Source organism: Microtus oregoni, unplaced genomic scaffold (assembly GCF_018167655.1).
Source record: "Microtus oregoni isolate MIOR12 unplaced genomic scaffold, Mior012 000012F_ref0000307, whole genome shotgun sequence".
NCBI classification, from domain to species: Eukaryota; Metazoa; Chordata; class Mammalia; order Rodentia; family Cricetidae; genus Microtus; species Microtus oregoni.
This window is the reverse complement of record NW_024543071.1, coordinates 47662752-47679024: the sequence shown is the minus strand read 5'-3', so window position 1 is coordinate 47679024 and position 16273 is coordinate 47662752. Positions and strand designations below refer to the sequence as shown.

Here is a 16273-nt window from a genome sequence, read left to right as displayed (position 1 = left end):
TCCATCCTGGGTCGGAGCTTCATCACGTGCGTCTGCCTGGGTGCTGGGAGCATGGTGTCTCTCTGAGGCGTCTGCTCCCGAGAGGAGAGCTGTGGAGTCTGAGCTCACTTCCTCTTCCTCCCAGCGTTCTGTTCTGTTTACTCCTCCCACCTATCTTCTAACCAATGAGGGCCAAGCAGTTTCTTTTTATTTAACCAGTGACCTTCCTCCATCAAGATAATTTCAGCACTGAAAAGAGTGAAGCAGGAGGATAGTTTGAGATCAGACTGGACTAAGTAGAGAATCCCTGTCTCAAGAAGATTAAAATAAAACCAGGCCAGATAGTGGTATACCTATAGTCCCAGCACTGGGAATTTGAAACAGGAGGATCATTTGAAACTACCTGTAAACATGAGGAAACCCCCCCCCCCATCTTAAAAAACTTGTAGAAACATATTTATTATAGTGTTTGCTCATGATCACAGTACAGTGTTGTGGTCTACGGTCTTGAGATGGGGCCCCAGGTTAGTTTCATCCTTACTTCCAAAGTGTTTGGGACACATGCCGTTACTGTCTTGGTTCTCTTGTGCATAGCTATTCAAGTGGTTCCAGCAACATCAAGAACAAGGAGCCATCCATGGGAACCAGTGAACTAAGCTTCCACATAAGCATAAGTGAAATAGCTTCCTAATCAGTACATTTAGCCATTAAACCTCATCCTCAGTGGCACTGTGGGTGTACACCACTCTGCCCTGCTGGGTTTCTATTCACTTTGTGCATATTGACCTGTAAAACAGGCTTAAGAGTTCCACCTGTGCATTTGCTTCACACCTCTAAGCCTGCAAACTGGAGTAGAGTCTCAAGGCCCTTCTGGGATGCTTGAAAGATGGCTCCAAAGTTAAGAACGCTGGCTATTCTTCCAGAGGCCTGGGGTTCATTCCCAGCACCCACATGGCAGCTTAAAATTCAGCTGTCAGTAACTTCAGTTCCAGGGGATCTGATAACTTCACACCAATGCACATAAAGTTAAATAAATTATTTAAAATATAATTTAAAAAAAATTTTTAAAAAAAGGCCCTTCTGAACTTTAACAATTAAATGTAAAAGCCACTTGCACTTTAGTTGAGCTTTCTGTTCCTTGTGCTCCTGGATAGGGGGTTGAAACTAATGAAGTCAAAAGTCACAGAGAATGGGTTCCTCTCTATTCTATGCCATTAACCAAAGCAAAACTAGAGAAAGCAAATGTGAGAAGCAGAAAATTGGTGTTCAATGAAATAGGAGATGGGAACACCACAGAAGTGCCTATTAGACATCTTTGTACTTTTTTTGCTGTTGATCTTTCACTATAGACTCAAGGACAACTAGGAGGCAAGGGAGAAGAGAAAACAAAGGCAGCAGTGCTTAGACTGTGGAGCCCATAGAATGGCAGCCATAAGAAAGTTAAGAAAAGGGGCTGAAGAAGTGGCTAGCAGTTAAGAGCACTCACTGGCTGCTCTTCCAGAGGACCCAGCGCCCACATGGCAGCTCACAACTATAACAACAGTTCAAGGGGATCTGACACCTTCACAACAATGCACAGACAATAAATTTAAATAAATCATTAATTTTTAAAAAGGGGGAGGGAAAGTTTTAAAAAGAAGCATAGGAAAACAAAAATATCCCAGGTTTGGCCTGACACAGAAGACTGACCTCGAGGCTTCCTAAAGTGGACTTTTCATGATTCCTGGTAATTTCTGGAATAAATACATGGCAATACGCAGCAAAATGCTGACCAATAAATGTTCCTTTTAAACTAAGGAGAAATTTTGGTCAGTTTTAGAATAAACTTCCAATTTCTGATTACACGTGGCCAATGCTGAAAAGAACTGAGACACAAGCAAACTTGGGACAGAGGTAGAACATTTCAGAGTCTTTTGCCAATGACAGATCAAAGAAGACAAGATGGCAGTATCTACTGGGATTCGGGCTGCAAATTAGGCATGGGGGTGGGTGAGGATCAGAGGGACAGTTTCACAACTTTGTGTTACATCTTACTACTAAACACAGCTTCAGAACACACTGTTGGGATAGTCTCTGCCCTCACTTAGAAGAGATGAACTTAAAGACAGGTGTCATACAGAAAAGACAACCAGGGCTGGAGAGATGGCTCAGCGGTTAAGAGCACTGACTGCTCTTCCAAGGTCCTGAGTTTAATTCCCAGCAACCACATGGTGGCTCACAACCATCTGTAATGAAGTCTGGTGCCCTCTTCTGGTCTGCAGGCATATACACAAAACAGAATATTGTATTATACATAATAAATAAGTAAATAAATAAATATTTAAAAAAAAACAACCAGCCCCACATCAGAAAATAATTTTTATTGTAAAATCGTGTTTGCTTCATGATCAGAATAGAAAAATACTATGAACTACTAAAAGGTTCTGGGTCTCCATCTCTGAGCATTGGGGTTAGGGGTATTTGAATCAGTCCAGGAGCCCACCATCATTACTTTTCATGCTCATGCAGACAGATGTGGTACATGTACAGGTGCTGTGGCTCAGGTCCTGCTGGAAGCCCAACAAGCCCAGATGATCCACACAAGGAACTCTGGCCATGATGACCAAGGAAGAGAACTTGAGGTCAGTAGGAGCTGTTAGAAAGATCAAGATGGGGACAGCATTGCCCCTCCCTACCACAAAAGGTCAGTATCTCCTGCTGATGATCCTGGTTTAAAGATGATGCCAGTGACCTCAAGTAGGTGCTCAATGCCCAAATGTCTGTTCTGAGGAAAAACCACACAACCTTTCCCAGGCCAACATGACCTACCACTTTTCACAAGTGTGCTGAAATACCAGAAGAATGTGTTGTCACCCTGATGGGCTACCAGCTGGAATTCTTGTACTTCAGATCCTCTCCATACTAAAGGCAGAAAGAAAGAAACTGTTAAAAGACCAGTGAGTGTAGCTGGAGAGATGGCTCAGCAGTTAAGAGCACTGGCTGTTCTTCCAGAGGACCCAGGTTCAATTCAAAGCATCCACATGACAGCTCACAACTGTCTATAACTTAAGTTGCAAGGCATCTGAATCCCTCACACAGACATACATGCAGGCAAATTGCCAATGAACATAAAATAAAAATTCTACTTTTTTTTAGAAAAAAAAAAGCATTGAGTAACAAAGTTAGCTTGAAATCTGCATATTTGAAGCCTCTTTTTTTTTTTTGTATGGATTTTTTGTTTTGTTTTGTTTTGTTGTTGTTTTTCGAGACAGGGTTTCTCTGTGGCTTTGGAGCCTGTCCTGGAACTAGCTCTGTAGACCAGGCTGATCTCGAACTCACAGAGATCCGCCTGCCTCTGCCTCCCGAGTGCTGGGATTAAAGGCATGCACCCCCATCGCCCGGCTTGTATGGATTTTTTGAGATAGGATTTCTCTGTGTAGCCCTGTCTGTCCTGGAACTCGTTCTGTAGACCAGGCTGGCCTCAAACTCACAGAGATTCACCTGCCTCTGCCTCCTGAATGCTGGGATTAAAGGCATGTGTTATCACCGTCCAGCCTATTTGAAGCCTCTTAATTCCAAAAGAACAGAAGACTATCTTCCTTAAAAAGAAGCTTTTGGGAGTGGAAAGATGGCTCAGTAGTAAAAGTACTTGCCACCCAAACATGAAGACCAGTACTCATGGAAGGAGAGATGGGATTCCTTGGGTAAGCTAGTTAGTTTGGCTAGCTGGACTAGCCAAATCAGAGAGCTTTGGGTTCAAGTGAAAGACTCCAATATAAGGTGGAAAGTGATTAATGAAGACATCTGGTATGAACCTCTGGTATGCACGTGCGCACATACACACACACACACACACACACCTACCTGAATATTTGTATATGCACACAGGTGAACATACATATGCAGATACACATGCAACCTTCCTACCTACTGGAAGTAAAAAAAAGGCATTCCCATAGACACCTTCAAATCCAGTTTCCTACACCTTTCATGCCTTCAAAAAGCAATGCATCCATCTCTGGGTGGAGAACCCAGCCCTCAGCAGTAATACCTGGAAAAGGTGGCCAACGTGAGTATCTCAAGCAGTAGCTCTGAGCCACAAAAGAAGAGCAAGATGCTGTTCATGATAGCTTCTAGGCGGAGCACGTAGGTCTGCAGCAGCAGGTAATATGAAGCCATCATGACAGATGGGAAGGTCAAGGCCACACTAATGCCAAGGGGCATCTTTCGCTGGCAGAGGTTTCCCTTTGTACCTATAAAACACAGCCCCCAGAATCATCTCCAAGTGGTGACTGCTTTTCCTGGCATCAGCTTGTATTTCCTCAACTCAGAAAGTATCTGGATATGACAGATGGGCAGAGTAGAGAAAAATTACCCTGAATGGGAGGTGTCATATTTAAAAGTGAAGCCCACTGAACTAAAACTTTGAAGCTTCAGGGTGCTACATGATTGAAGTCATTTATTCCAGAGGCCCTGCTTCCATTCTAACTACGCAGGGAACAATGGGATTCTGCATCAAGAAAAAATTTGGGAGGCAAAGACAGGTGGGTCTCGAATTTGAGGCCAGCCTGGTCTATACCGAGAGTCCATGACAGCAAGGGCTAAGGTGTCACAATCGATAGTTTAAGATCATCCTGGTCTCCTTGCTCCAAAAAAATCAAGACCAAAGTGTGTGTGTGTATAACATATATGCATTTGAATCCACATGTGTGTGTGTGTATATATATATATATAAAGCAACATAAAAATTGTACATGTAAAATATGAGTATACAATGTACATATGTGTATGTGTATATAAATACACTAAAAACTTTCCAACTAAAATGGAAAACAATCTTAGAAATGCCTTAAAAATATCTGTTACTTAGGGCTAGAGAAATGGATGGCTCAGTGTTAAGGGCCATTGCTGATCTTCCTGAGGACTTAGCTTCAGTTTCCAGCACCCACATGGCAGCTCAATAATCTGTAACTCCAGTTCCAAAGGATCTGATGCCCTCTTCTATTTTTTCCCTTTTCATTCCTACTTGTGTGTTTATATGTGTTCACAAAGGTCAGAAGACAACATTGGAGTTGGAGTTACAGACAGCTGTGAGTTGCCTGATGCTGGGAACCAAACTGGGATCCTCTTCCAAAAGCAGTAAGGCCTCCTAACCACTGAGCCATCTCTCTAGCCTGACACCTTCTTCTGACCTCTGTTGGCACCAGACACACATGTGGTCTTTACCATTTCCTCCTCTTGGGTTGTATTTTATCACTGTTTTCAGAGACAATACATTCTAAGTAATAAGGGTTTTTCTGTGTTTCTGGCGTTTAAAAACTTCTAGAGAAATCCTTGTTTAGAGAAGTGGAGGGAATCTTAGAGCTCCACTCTAATGCCTTACTCTCCCAAACAAAGCAAAGAAGTAGGAACTCTTGTAGCAGTCAGGCAACTGGAAAGGAATATCTAAGATCAAATGCTACTGCCGGCCTCTAGTCCCGCTCAGAAACACACAGGTGTATCTTGACCTAAAATATGATATGAAGCAGCAGCTTGAAGCTTCAGGGAAGTAATGGGATATCCTACCAGATCCAGCCTCTGATAGGGAAGTAATGGGATATACTACTAGATCCAGCCTCTGATAGTGAGCCTAGGTTATGTTCTTTGTCTTGTTAACCAGGTTACAATCTCCAGCATGTCTCATAAGGAATAGAACTATTTTCTGAACAACACTTACCAAAAAACAGTCGTATTACTTCAATGCCAAGATAAAGGAGCAGCATCACCACATCCAAGACTAGGTTGGCTGTTGGGTACGGCAGCAAGAGACCTGCCAGTGGAAAAGCCAGAGTCTGCAACACCACCTAACTGTCCCCACAAGGACTGCCGCACACCCAGGAACAAGGACACTAGTCTTAGCTTCCCACGAACCAATTAGTGAAGTGTGAACCGTTATAGCTGCAGACTTTTTTACTAAGTCTGTGGGGGTTCCTCTCTGTCGAATGAATGAATTATAATGGTACAGAGATCTGAATATTTCAGCAGAGACAGATGGGGAAGAGTCAGGATGGAGAAGCCCACATTTCCCAAACTCAAGATACTCTTGCTGAGAGAGATTTCGTACTGAATCGTTCTAAAGCCATCAGCTGAAGAGACTTCTGCCTTGCAGTGAAGAGACATGCTGTAGGGGCCAGAAAAGAATGAACAGTTCTTGGTGGGAGTTGGCGCTGGGCTAAAGAGGGAAAGAGCTGTTGGGGCAGAGGCAGTCAAGCCCAGCCTTACCTTTATACAGGAAAATGAGGAGCTCCAGCAGGAAATAGGTGGCATAGTACCACCCATTTAGAAAGAACAGGACTTCCAGAGGGGTTGAGGACAACCTTTTATCTGAAAAAAAAAAAAAAAAACAACACAAAGATGGGCTGGAGCTCTACTCCCTGTATGGTTCTGTAATCCGAAGAAAACACAAGACCGTGGTGAAGGAGGGAGAAACTTCTGATTGCTTATGACGTGGGAGTGTGGATGTGAAGGGGCTGGTCTTCGACCTCCTTTCCCAGGAATTATTTGCAGGCGACTTTTCTGGCAATTCAGCTATCATCACAACTGAGAGGCACCTCAAAGATCCAACCCTGTCACTGCTGAAGGGGAAACCGGGGCGCAGAGGCCAGCAGCGGGTCTGTGCAAGGCTAGAGGATTCGTAACTGAGTCATCCCAGAAAAGGGCCAGCCCGGGATTGTTAAGGGTATCCGAGTTCTACACATGCGGGCACTCGGGGTGGTCAGAGCAACGCAAGCCTAACTGGGACAAATGAAGAGTGAGACCCTCAACTTTTAAGAATGGGGGACTAAGTCGAGCTCTGGAGAGCAGAGAGGTGGAGGGACTGGCAGGTACCAATGGACAGTGGGCAGAGACACACACCTCCGGAGTCTCACCTCGCGGCGCCATGTTCAGTCCCCATGGAAACTGCGTACGCGGCAGCTCTTGGAGCAATGTGGCGCTACCGGAAGCGGGCAGCTCCTGGCCGCTCTGCCTGTCCGTGCCACTCTATGATCACTCCACCGGGTGCGCGCGCGGAGAAGCGCTTGCGGTCAACCGCCTGCTCTGGTCTGTGGGAGGCCAATGGGTTTGTACGAAGCTTGAGAGTCCAGGAGACCCGAGCTGCTCTCGCACCCTCTATCTCCAGCGCCCTGGCGTTGGGCCGAGTGGCCCTGTGTAGCAGTGTGGTTGGAGGATCGGCCTTGGGCCCACCATTCTTCCTTCCCACTGCCTTGTGGAAAACAAACGCCGCAAGCCGCAAGCTACTGACAATGCGCTAGGCTTGCCTGGGTGTAACAAGATACTGCTGGAGATACCAAAACCGTCCGAAGTAGGGAGTTCTCTTCTAGAAGTACAAATAAAAGCAGTGGTGATTCTCCTGCGACCTAAAAAGTTCAAGGATGTTGAGGGGAGACAGCAGACTCCCAGGTGGGAAGCGTTTCCAACAAGCTGTGAGCTTTGGTTGCTGCCGGCAGGGAAGTGAAGGAGTAAGGTTTCTGAAAGAACTCAGGTTGACTCTGCCTGCCGGCCATAAGATATAGCAACAAATGACTGGGGAGTAACTTGTCATGAAAGTGTTACACCCCTGGCTAGTAGGAGTGTGGGTAAATACAGTAATTGTTACTTCCCAATGGGACCTCAAGGGAAAGGAATTCCTAACCTGGGGGAGAGAAAGCCTCCCTCCACTGCTCCTCACCTCCTCCTCTGCTCTCCTGACTTCACCTCTGTTTTTGCCTTCCACTGGTACATTGTTTTGTTCTGGTTTGGTTTGGTTTAGTTTGGTTAGACAAGTCTCCCTATGTAAGCCAGACAGGCCTGTCGTGCCTTTGCTTCCCGCCCAGTACTGGGGTTATAGGTGGGTGCCACAATGTTCTGGCTGATCTTAGCTGGAACTTTTAGGGACCCTCTAGCAAAGGCCAGAGCAAGCTGAAGCAATGGAACGGAACTCTGGTTCTGTACCCCATCTGCACTGCCTTTCTGCACTCCTGCTCTGGGCCTTCAATGAAGGAAGGTGAGCCAGTTGCTTTTCAGTTTGTAAGTAAAGGGTCTTAAATTACCCTGTGCACACATTTAGATGTACACATACAGCTCTTTCATGCTACGGTGAAACGTTGGCCCATTGTCAAAAGAGCTTATATAGTCCTGGCCTTCATATCACCTGGTGTCCTGCCCTCAAGTCAGTGAGGATGATACAGTAGGCCCAGATAATGGCACAACAGATTTGCCAGGGCTGACGCAACCAGAGCCAAAGGCTCAGCATTCTTGGTAAATATTATTGATTCATTCATTCAAGTCATTGAATTTCTGCTGCTCTAATCCAAGGTCTGGGCATGCTGGGCAAACGCTCCTCACTTTCAGTACTTTCAGTTCTTTTCTTTAGTAAGCCACAAATAAAGCTGAACTCTGACCTCTACAGAGGAACAAAATTTTACTATAGTTACTGTAGTTAAGTTGGCCGAATTAATTGTCTGTGTACTCAATATCAAGACCTTTCAGGGCCATGCTCTGTTGGCTGGAAGTGCAGAGACTCTTCGGGCCCATGGCAGACTTTTCCCCTATTCACTGATCAGTGACCTTGCTAAACTAACACATTGTGGAGACTATTCTTTTGAGGCAGAGTTTCTCCTTGTAGCCCTGGCTGCCCCTGGAACTCATTCTTTAGATCAGGCTGGCCTCAAACTCAGAGATTCACTTGCCTCTGCCTCTAGAATGCTGGGGTAAAGGTGTGCACCACCACTGCCCACCATGATGGCTATTCTCGGTTGTCAACCTGACTACATCTGGGATTAAAAACCAAAAGGCTGTGAGGGATTAAATCATTTGAAGTGGAAAGATTCTCTTTACTCAATTTTTTAAAGATTTATTTATTATGTGTACAGAATTCTGCATGCATGCCAGAAGAGGGCACCAGATCTTGTTATAGATGGTTGTGAGCCTCAGTGTGGTTGCCCAGAATTGAACTCAGGATTTCTGGAAAAGCAGTCAGCGCTCTTAATCTCTGAGCCATCTTTCCAGTTTACTTTATTTTTGAGATTAATATAATTACATCCTTTCTCCCTTTTCCACCTCCAAATCATCCCATATACCTCTCCTTGCTCCATCTCAAATTTATGGCTTCTTTTTTCACTAAGTGTTGTTATATGCATATATGTACACACATATACATATATATTTCTAATTAAAACCTGCTCAATCTGTATAATTTTATCTGTCCTTTCCAGGGCTCATCATTCTGTACAGGATAGCTTAATTGGTGTGATCGCCCATGAGAAAGACTATTTCTTCCACTTTTTTTCTTTAATTTAAAACAGCTTTTAAATTTAAATATATTTTATCATATTCTTTCCCTCCCCCAAGCCCTTCCAGATCCTCTCCCTACCCACCCACCCAACTTTAAATTCTTTCTCAGAAAACAATCAAAAAACAAATACAGCATCAACCCTCCCAACCAAGAAAACAAAATAACACCCAAACAGATAAAAATAACAAACTGTAACCAAATAAAAGCACACACAAAACACTATGGAGTTCATTATATGTTCGTTAACTACTGCTGGACATGTGGCCTGCCCTGGAGTGGTTGATACACCCAGTGTCACTCCACTGAAGAAATGACTTTACCTTTTTCAGCAGACATAAATGAAAATTTAGTTATTACCCATTACCCTGTGGCTACGTTTTTCATTCATTCCTTCATTCATTTTTAAAATAAAATAACAAAAACTATCATCAAAGTTGGACAATACAAACCAACAAAAGAAAAGAGCCAAGAGAAAACACAAGAATCAGAGACTTGCTTGTTTGCATGCTCAGGAATCCCATAAAAACCCTAAATGTGGATAAAGGAAGGTTGGATAGCAGAGCACGGAAGCACAATTCTTAAGGGAGCCACCTTAGGGTTGGCAAGAGACTTGAACCTAGAGTGGCTCCCAGGAGCCCAAGGCGATGTCCCCAGTTAGTTCCTTGGGATAGGGAACCTGAAATGACCCTATCCTATAGCAATACTGATGAATATCTTGCATATCACCATAGAACCTTCATCTGGTGATGGATGGAGATAGAGACAGAGACCCACACTGGAGCACTGGACTGAGCTCCCAAGGTCCCAATGAGGAGCAGAAGGAGGGAGAACATGAGCAAGGAAGTCAGGACCACGAGGGGTGCACCCACACACTGAGACAGTGGGGCTGATCTATTGGGAGCTCACCAAGGCCAGCTGGACTGTGACTGAAAAAGCATGGGATAAAACCGGACTCTCTGAACATGGCGAACAATGAGGGCTGATGAGAAGCCAAGGACAATGGCACAGGGTTTTGATCCTACTTCATGTTCTGGCTTTGTGGGAGCCTAGCCAGTTTGGATGTTCACCTTCCTAGACATGGACGGAGGGGGGAGGACCTTGGACGTTCCACAGGGCAGGGAACCCTGACTGCTCTTTGGACTGGAGAGGGAGGGGGAGAGGAGTGGGGGGAGGGGAAGAAGGCTGGGAGGAGAGGGAGGGAAATGGGAGGCTGGGAGGAGGCGGAAACTTTTTTTTCCTTTTCTCAATAAAAAAAATCTTAAAAAAAAAAACCCTAAATGTAAGCCATAATATCTACTCATAATACATAATATACATAATATATACCTATGCAGGCTCTGAGCTTGCAGCTTCAGTCTGAGTTCACATGAGTTTTGCTCAGTTGATTTAGAGGCCCTTGTTTGCTTGGTGTCCTCCATCCCTCTGGCTCTTACATTCTCTCCACCTCCTCTTCCGTGGGATTCTCTGAACTCTGAAGGGGAGGGATTTGATGGAGACCCCCCATTTGGGGTTGAGTGTTCGGCCTCTCACTTCCTGTGTAATGTCTGGCTGGGGGGTCTCTATTTCCCATCTGCTGCATCATATCTGATGCTGGCTAATCTACGAGTCTAGCAGAATATCATCAGGAGCCATCTTATCACTACAATTTTTTTCTTTTTGTAGACCAGTACTCTTTGGTTTTACCCTAGGGTCCTGGGCTGTCTCCGGTTCTCGGTCACCCAGTGTCAGGTGTAAGTTTCATCTTGTGGAGTGGGTCTTAAGTCAAGCCAGTTTTTGGTTGGTTACTCCCATGAGCTTTGTGCCACTATTGCCCTAGCCAATCTTGCAGATAGTACACCATTGTAGATAAAGGTTTTTTGGCTGGCTGGCTTGGTGGGTTTTTGTTTGTTTTGTTTTGTTTTAAGCTTTTAGTTTATTTGTCCTCTGGGAAATAGTCTGCATATCACAGCAGATCAAGTCACCGCAGAGCTACTCCTTTGGCTTTTTGCCAGCCCCAACATTGGCCTGCGTAATCCCCCTGACCTTCTTTATTTTATTTTTGTATTCCTTTTGCTGTTTTCGGGAGGTCTTTTTCTTCTCATAAAGGCCATGTCTTGCAAGTCTGTGTTTGGACTCATTCTTCTTTGCATAATCGAGAGAATCATAGATCATGCCAAAACCAGTTCTTTTCCCACCACCAAAATGAGTGGTGAATCCAAATACAAAGATGACATCTGGTGTGGTTTTGTACATTTTGGCTAACTTCTCCCGAATTTCTGTCTTTGGTGCTGTTGCCTGCCCAGGGTGAAGGACATCAGTAACCATCTGTTTTCTTTGAAGTAGACAATTGGTCATGAACTTCCTGATCTGGATTGTTATTGCATCACTCATGATGACTACCATGCCCCAGTTGATGAGGAGGAAAAGAGTGGCTTGGTGTTTGTTTCTCTTTTGATAGCATGCATAGTACCTTCCTGTACCAAAGACACTAGAACATACAGGTGAAGGCTCTATGTAGGAATCAGTTCTGCATCTCCATTGTTCAATGCATTGTGTAGGTGTTGTCTATAGGACTTTTGATAGAATGGCCATTTTTATTATGTTAATCCTACCAATCCATGAGCATGGGCAATCATTCCATTCTCTGATATCTCCTTTAATTTCTCTCTTCAGTGGCTTAAAGTTTTTATCATACAAGTCTTTCTCTTAGTTAGACATAACCTAATATATTTTCTATTATTTGAGGCTATTGTGGAAGATGTTCTTTTCCTGATTTCTCTCTCAGATTGTTTGTTATTTTAATATTTATTTATTTATTATGTACACAATATTCTGTATATGTGTGTATGCCTGCAGGCCAGAAGAGGGCACCAGACCCCATTACAGATGGTTGTAAGCCTCCATGTGGTTGCTGGGAATTGAATTCAGGACCTTTGGAAGAGCAAGCAATGCTCTTAACCTCTGAGCCATCTCTCCAGCCCCCTTTGTGAGTTAATTTTGTATCCAACTACCATGCTGAAAGTGTTTATCAGGTATAGGAGTTTCCTCATGGAATTCTTTGGGTCACTTATGTATACTATCATATCTTCTGCAAATAAAGATACTTTGACTTCTTCCTATCTAAATTGCATACCATTAATCTCTTTCACTTTTCTTATTGCTCTAGCTAAGACTTCAAGTGATATATTGAATAGATATGGAGAAATGAATAACCTTGACTTGTTCCTGATTTTAGTGCAATTGCTTTGAACTTTTCTTCATTTAAGTAGCTGTAGGCTTTCTATGAACTGCCTTTATTATATTGAGGTATGTCCCTTGTATTTCTACTCTCTTCAGGACTTTTATCATGAAGGGGTATTGGATTTTGTTAAAGACCTTTTCTGCATCTAATGAGATCATCACTTAGTTGTCCTTCAGTGTCTTTATGTGGTGGATTACAATTGTTGGTTTACATATGTTGAGCCATCCTGCATCTTTGGGATGAAGCCTTCCTGATCAGAGTGGATGATCTTTTTGATGTATTCTTGGATTTAGTTCTCAAGATTTTTATTTTATTTTTTTCAAGACAGGTTCTTTTTGTTTGTTTGTTTTTGTTTTTTTCTATAGCCTTGGCTGTCTTAGAACTCACTTTGTAGACCAAGCTGACTGAGACCTCAGAGATCCACCAACTGCTACCTCCCAAGTGCTGGGATTAAAAGTGTGCACCACCATGCCTGGCTGGTTTGCAAATATGTTAATATTTTTCACATCTATGTTCATAAGGGAAATTGGTTGATAATTCTCTTTGTTGGGTCTTTATGTGGTTTGGGTATCAGGGTAATTGTGGCCTCATAAAATGAACTGAGCAATGTTCCTTCTGTTTCTATTTTGTGTGATAATTTGAGGAATATTAACTTTAGCTCTTCTTTGAATGTCTAATAGAACTCTTCACTAAAACCATCTGGTGTGTGTTACCATTACCTGGTCTGTAAGGCTGACCATTGAGACTGTTTTACTCTCAGATCTTCAGGCAGGCCCTTATTTATTAAAATACAATTGAAATGCCACTACTTTCTTTTTTATCTAAAATAAAAAGCTATAAATAATATAAGAAAACTATATACAACAAGTACAATGACGATATACAATATATTATATAGGCAATAAATGCATCAACAATGTCTAGTCCACTTGCATTTGAAAAATTCAGAGAAAATATTTCTTATCTATCCTATCTTGGTAAGTCCTAAGTCTTATACCTAATTTACTTTCTATCATAACTTGCTTTCTGCATCTGGTAAATTATAACTATAGCTATCTAATCTTCCCTCAGAGACCCAAGAAGGAAATAATATTAACTGAGTAAGCAAGAAGTGCAAGGAAGCGACTTCTAAAAAATGTGAGAAATGACAAAAACAGCTGACTACCTGAACAGTCACCCAAAGTTCCTCTGCAGCATTAGAGCATCCATCTTTGGCCTACAGGCCTAACATATCCAGTAGGCTTTTCTGTGAAGCAGGATATTTTGTGTTCTGCTTGTCTCATTAGGACAACATACTGTCAGCAGTTGAGGCAGGGGCATTTTCTTGCCCAGTGACTTACTTTTGCCACAAAGAAAGTATATTCCCTGTGGAGCTTCTTTGATGAGCATAATCTTCTCTGAAGTAGATTGGTGCTGACAGGAGCAGACATGTCTCATTGTCATAAAAAAGAAGAACCAGCCAGGCAGTGGTGGTGCATGCCTTTAATCCCAGTACTTGGGAGGCAGAGGCAGGCAGAGGCAGGCAGATCTTTGTGAGTTCGAGGCCAGCCTGGTCTACAGGAGCTAGTTCCAGGACAGGCTCCAAAGCTACAGAGAAACCCTGTCTCGAAAAACAAACAACAACAACAACAACCTAGGTTATTAAAACATCTTAAATGCCATATTCTGTAGATCTCTGAAGTGTTTGAAGGTTACCTGTATATCTAAAAGGTATCTTTGTTTGCCATGAAAACATACCTAATGTGACTACAAATTTGATTATACTAGGTGATTAACTAGTAACCTATATTTCCTTATTATCTTAAAGAGTTGGTAATAATTTTTTTTTTGGTTTTTTCGAGATAGGGTTTCTCTGTAGCTTTGGTGCCTATCCTGGAACTTGCTCTTGAAGACCAGGCTGGCCTCGAACTCCCAGAGATCTGCCTGCCTCTGCCTCCCAAGTGCTGGGATTAAAGGCGTGTGCCACCACCGCCTGGCTGGTAATAATTTTTAAGAACTAGAAATTTGCATTACATTGTTTTTGTTTGTTTATTTGGTTTTGGTTTTTGAGAACTGGTTTCTCTGTAGCTTTGGAGACTGTCCTGTAACTAGCTCTTGTAGATCAGGATGGCCCCGAACTCACAGAGATCACTCTGCCTCCTGAGTGCTGGGATTAAAGGTGTACATACCGCCAAACTATGCACTACGTTGTTAAATGAGCCGTATAGGTACAATACCTTGAACAAGTTTAGAAATGTATGTACAGTATATTTTAACAAAACTAATCTCAAATTTGTGTCAATATACAAAGTTTGTATACAATATATAAAATTACAACCAATGTAAAACATTTAAAACTAATAGTTACTTTTTAATAGACCCAATAATCTACCTTTTATCATATCATATCTATATTCTCCCTTTTTCTTTTTAGAGTAGATTCAGTAATCTACCTTTTTATCTTATCAAACCTATACACCCTTTTTTCTTTTCCTTTTTTATTCTTTTTTCTTTTTTTGTTTTTCTTTTCTTTTCTTCCCGTTTTTTGAGACAGGGTTTCTCAATAGCTAATGGAGCCAGTACGGGAACTTGCTTTGTAGACCAGGCTGATCTCAAACTCTCAGAGATCCTGAGTGCTGGGATTAAAGGCTTGCACCACCACCGCCTGGCCTTTTTTTTTTTTTTTCAAAAATAAGAACCTTGAATCTAATTTCCTTTGTTTAGCTTTTTTCCTGGCCATTATCCACAACAACCTGTAACTAACACATTATACAAAGATAAACATCCATAATCCATTTTTTGATGATGTGGGTATAGTTTTCTAGGCTACTTCCTGCTCTTTGGGGGTGCTGATAATCTTATGGGGACCCAAAGAAAATTTAGGATATGGTCAAGTCCTTACTGAAGTATTCTGTGAGGATGGATTATTTCAGCCAGCAGTCTTGAGGCTGTTCTGGATGTAGAACTCAGAGGAAACTGCAACAGAGGTGCTCTGAAACATTGGAGCATCTGGGCCATCCGTTCCCACTGGAGATTTTTCAGGGGGTCTTCTTTGATCAAACCTTATTTTTTCTTAACCCAGAATGAATCTACAGCCTCTTATTTCCTGTGGAAACAAAAGTAAAACCTCTTCTCCAAAGTAACATACCTTTTGACTTAAATTTTGAAGTCAAGGCATTTTCAAAATATATAGGTTGGATTAATCCAGTGCCTTTTAGCAGCTGTTGCTCCTTCCTCAGCTGTCAAACAATTCAAAGACAACACAATAACATACAATATCCAGATTCTCTCTGTGTTTTCCATCTTTACATGGAAGCTAAACCAGGGTGGATGGGAGCTGGGAGCACTAGTTTTTCTCCCAAACCCAGGTGGCAAGCTTTGGGTCCAGCTCCTAGAGCTGGAATTCCAATCTCAGCTCTGGCCTGGGCTGGTGGCTAAAAAGCCTCAGGTGAACTGATTTTTCATAAATTTGTGCCCCATGTTGAGCACCAAATGAAGCACAATTAATAAAAACTCAGAGAAATTGGGGTTCAATCTGAAGATCTGAAAAGCAAAGCAGCCAGCCACTGGCTCTTACCTCAAACTCAGTCTGAACTGGCAATCCTGTCTCCAGGAATCCCAAAATGAGACTGTGTCTAAGAGCTGTCTCCTGCTGTTTTATAATCTTCTCTAGGGCTTGGATTAAAGGCATGTACCACAGAGATTAAAAGCATGCACCGCCCAGTTTCTATGGCAACTAGTGTGGCTACTGGGATTAAAGGTGTGTGTTACTACTGCCTGGTCTGTAAGGCTGACCAGTGGGA

At 42.8% G+C, this 16273-nt stretch overlaps 2 protein-coding genes across 7 annotated transcripts; both read right to left on the bottom strand.

Annotated features, from left to right (window-relative positions):
• Positions 1–2356: 2356 nt before the first annotated feature.
• Tmem216 (transmembrane protein 216) lies at positions 2357–6927 on the bottom strand. 6 transcript variants are annotated; one of them, XM_041661794.1, is made up of 6 exons: positions 6867–6927; positions 6220–6321; positions 6062–6118; positions 5675–5767; positions 4010–4211; positions 2357–2880 (listed from the first exon to the last, which is right to left on the bottom strand). In XM_041661794.1, exons 1-6 carry the CDS (start codon positions 6877–6879, stop codon positions 2865–2867), a joined length of 483 nt encoding a protein of 160 aa, XP_041517728.1. In that variant the 5' UTR covers positions 6880–6927; the 3' UTR covers positions 2357–2864. The 6 variants fall into 6 exon arrangements, with proteins under 6 accessions (XP_041517728.1, XP_041517730.1, XP_041517731.1 ...); XM_041661796.1 differs by having other exon boundaries at positions 6853–6891; XM_041661797.1 differs by having other exon boundaries at positions 6062–6147; positions 6853–6883.
• Positions 6928–11239: 4312 nt separating this feature from the next.
• Positions 11240–11641, bottom strand: LOC121454615 (40S ribosomal protein S24-like). Its single transcript, XM_041662028.1, has one exon. It carries the CDS (start codon positions 11639–11641, stop codon positions 11240–11242), a length of 402 nt encoding a protein of 133 aa, XP_041517962.1.
• Positions 11642–16273: the final 4632 nt, after the last annotated feature.

Bases quoted from the DNA above. Each gene is read 5' to 3' on its own strand.
- Tmem216 (XM_041661794.1), bottom strand. The intron at 6,119-6,219 runs GTAAGGCTGGGC...TGGCCCCTACAG, and splicing joins CCTCATTTTCCTGTATAAAG to CATGTCTCTTCACTGCAAGG. The intron at 5,768-6,061 runs GTACGAAATCTC...TTCCACTGGCAG, and splicing joins GATGGCTTTAGAACGATTCA to GTCTCTTGCTGCCGTACCCA.
- LOC121454615 (XM_041662028.1), bottom strand. From the start codon at position 11,641: ATGAGTGATGCAATAACAATCCAGATCAGGAAGTTCATGACCAATTGT.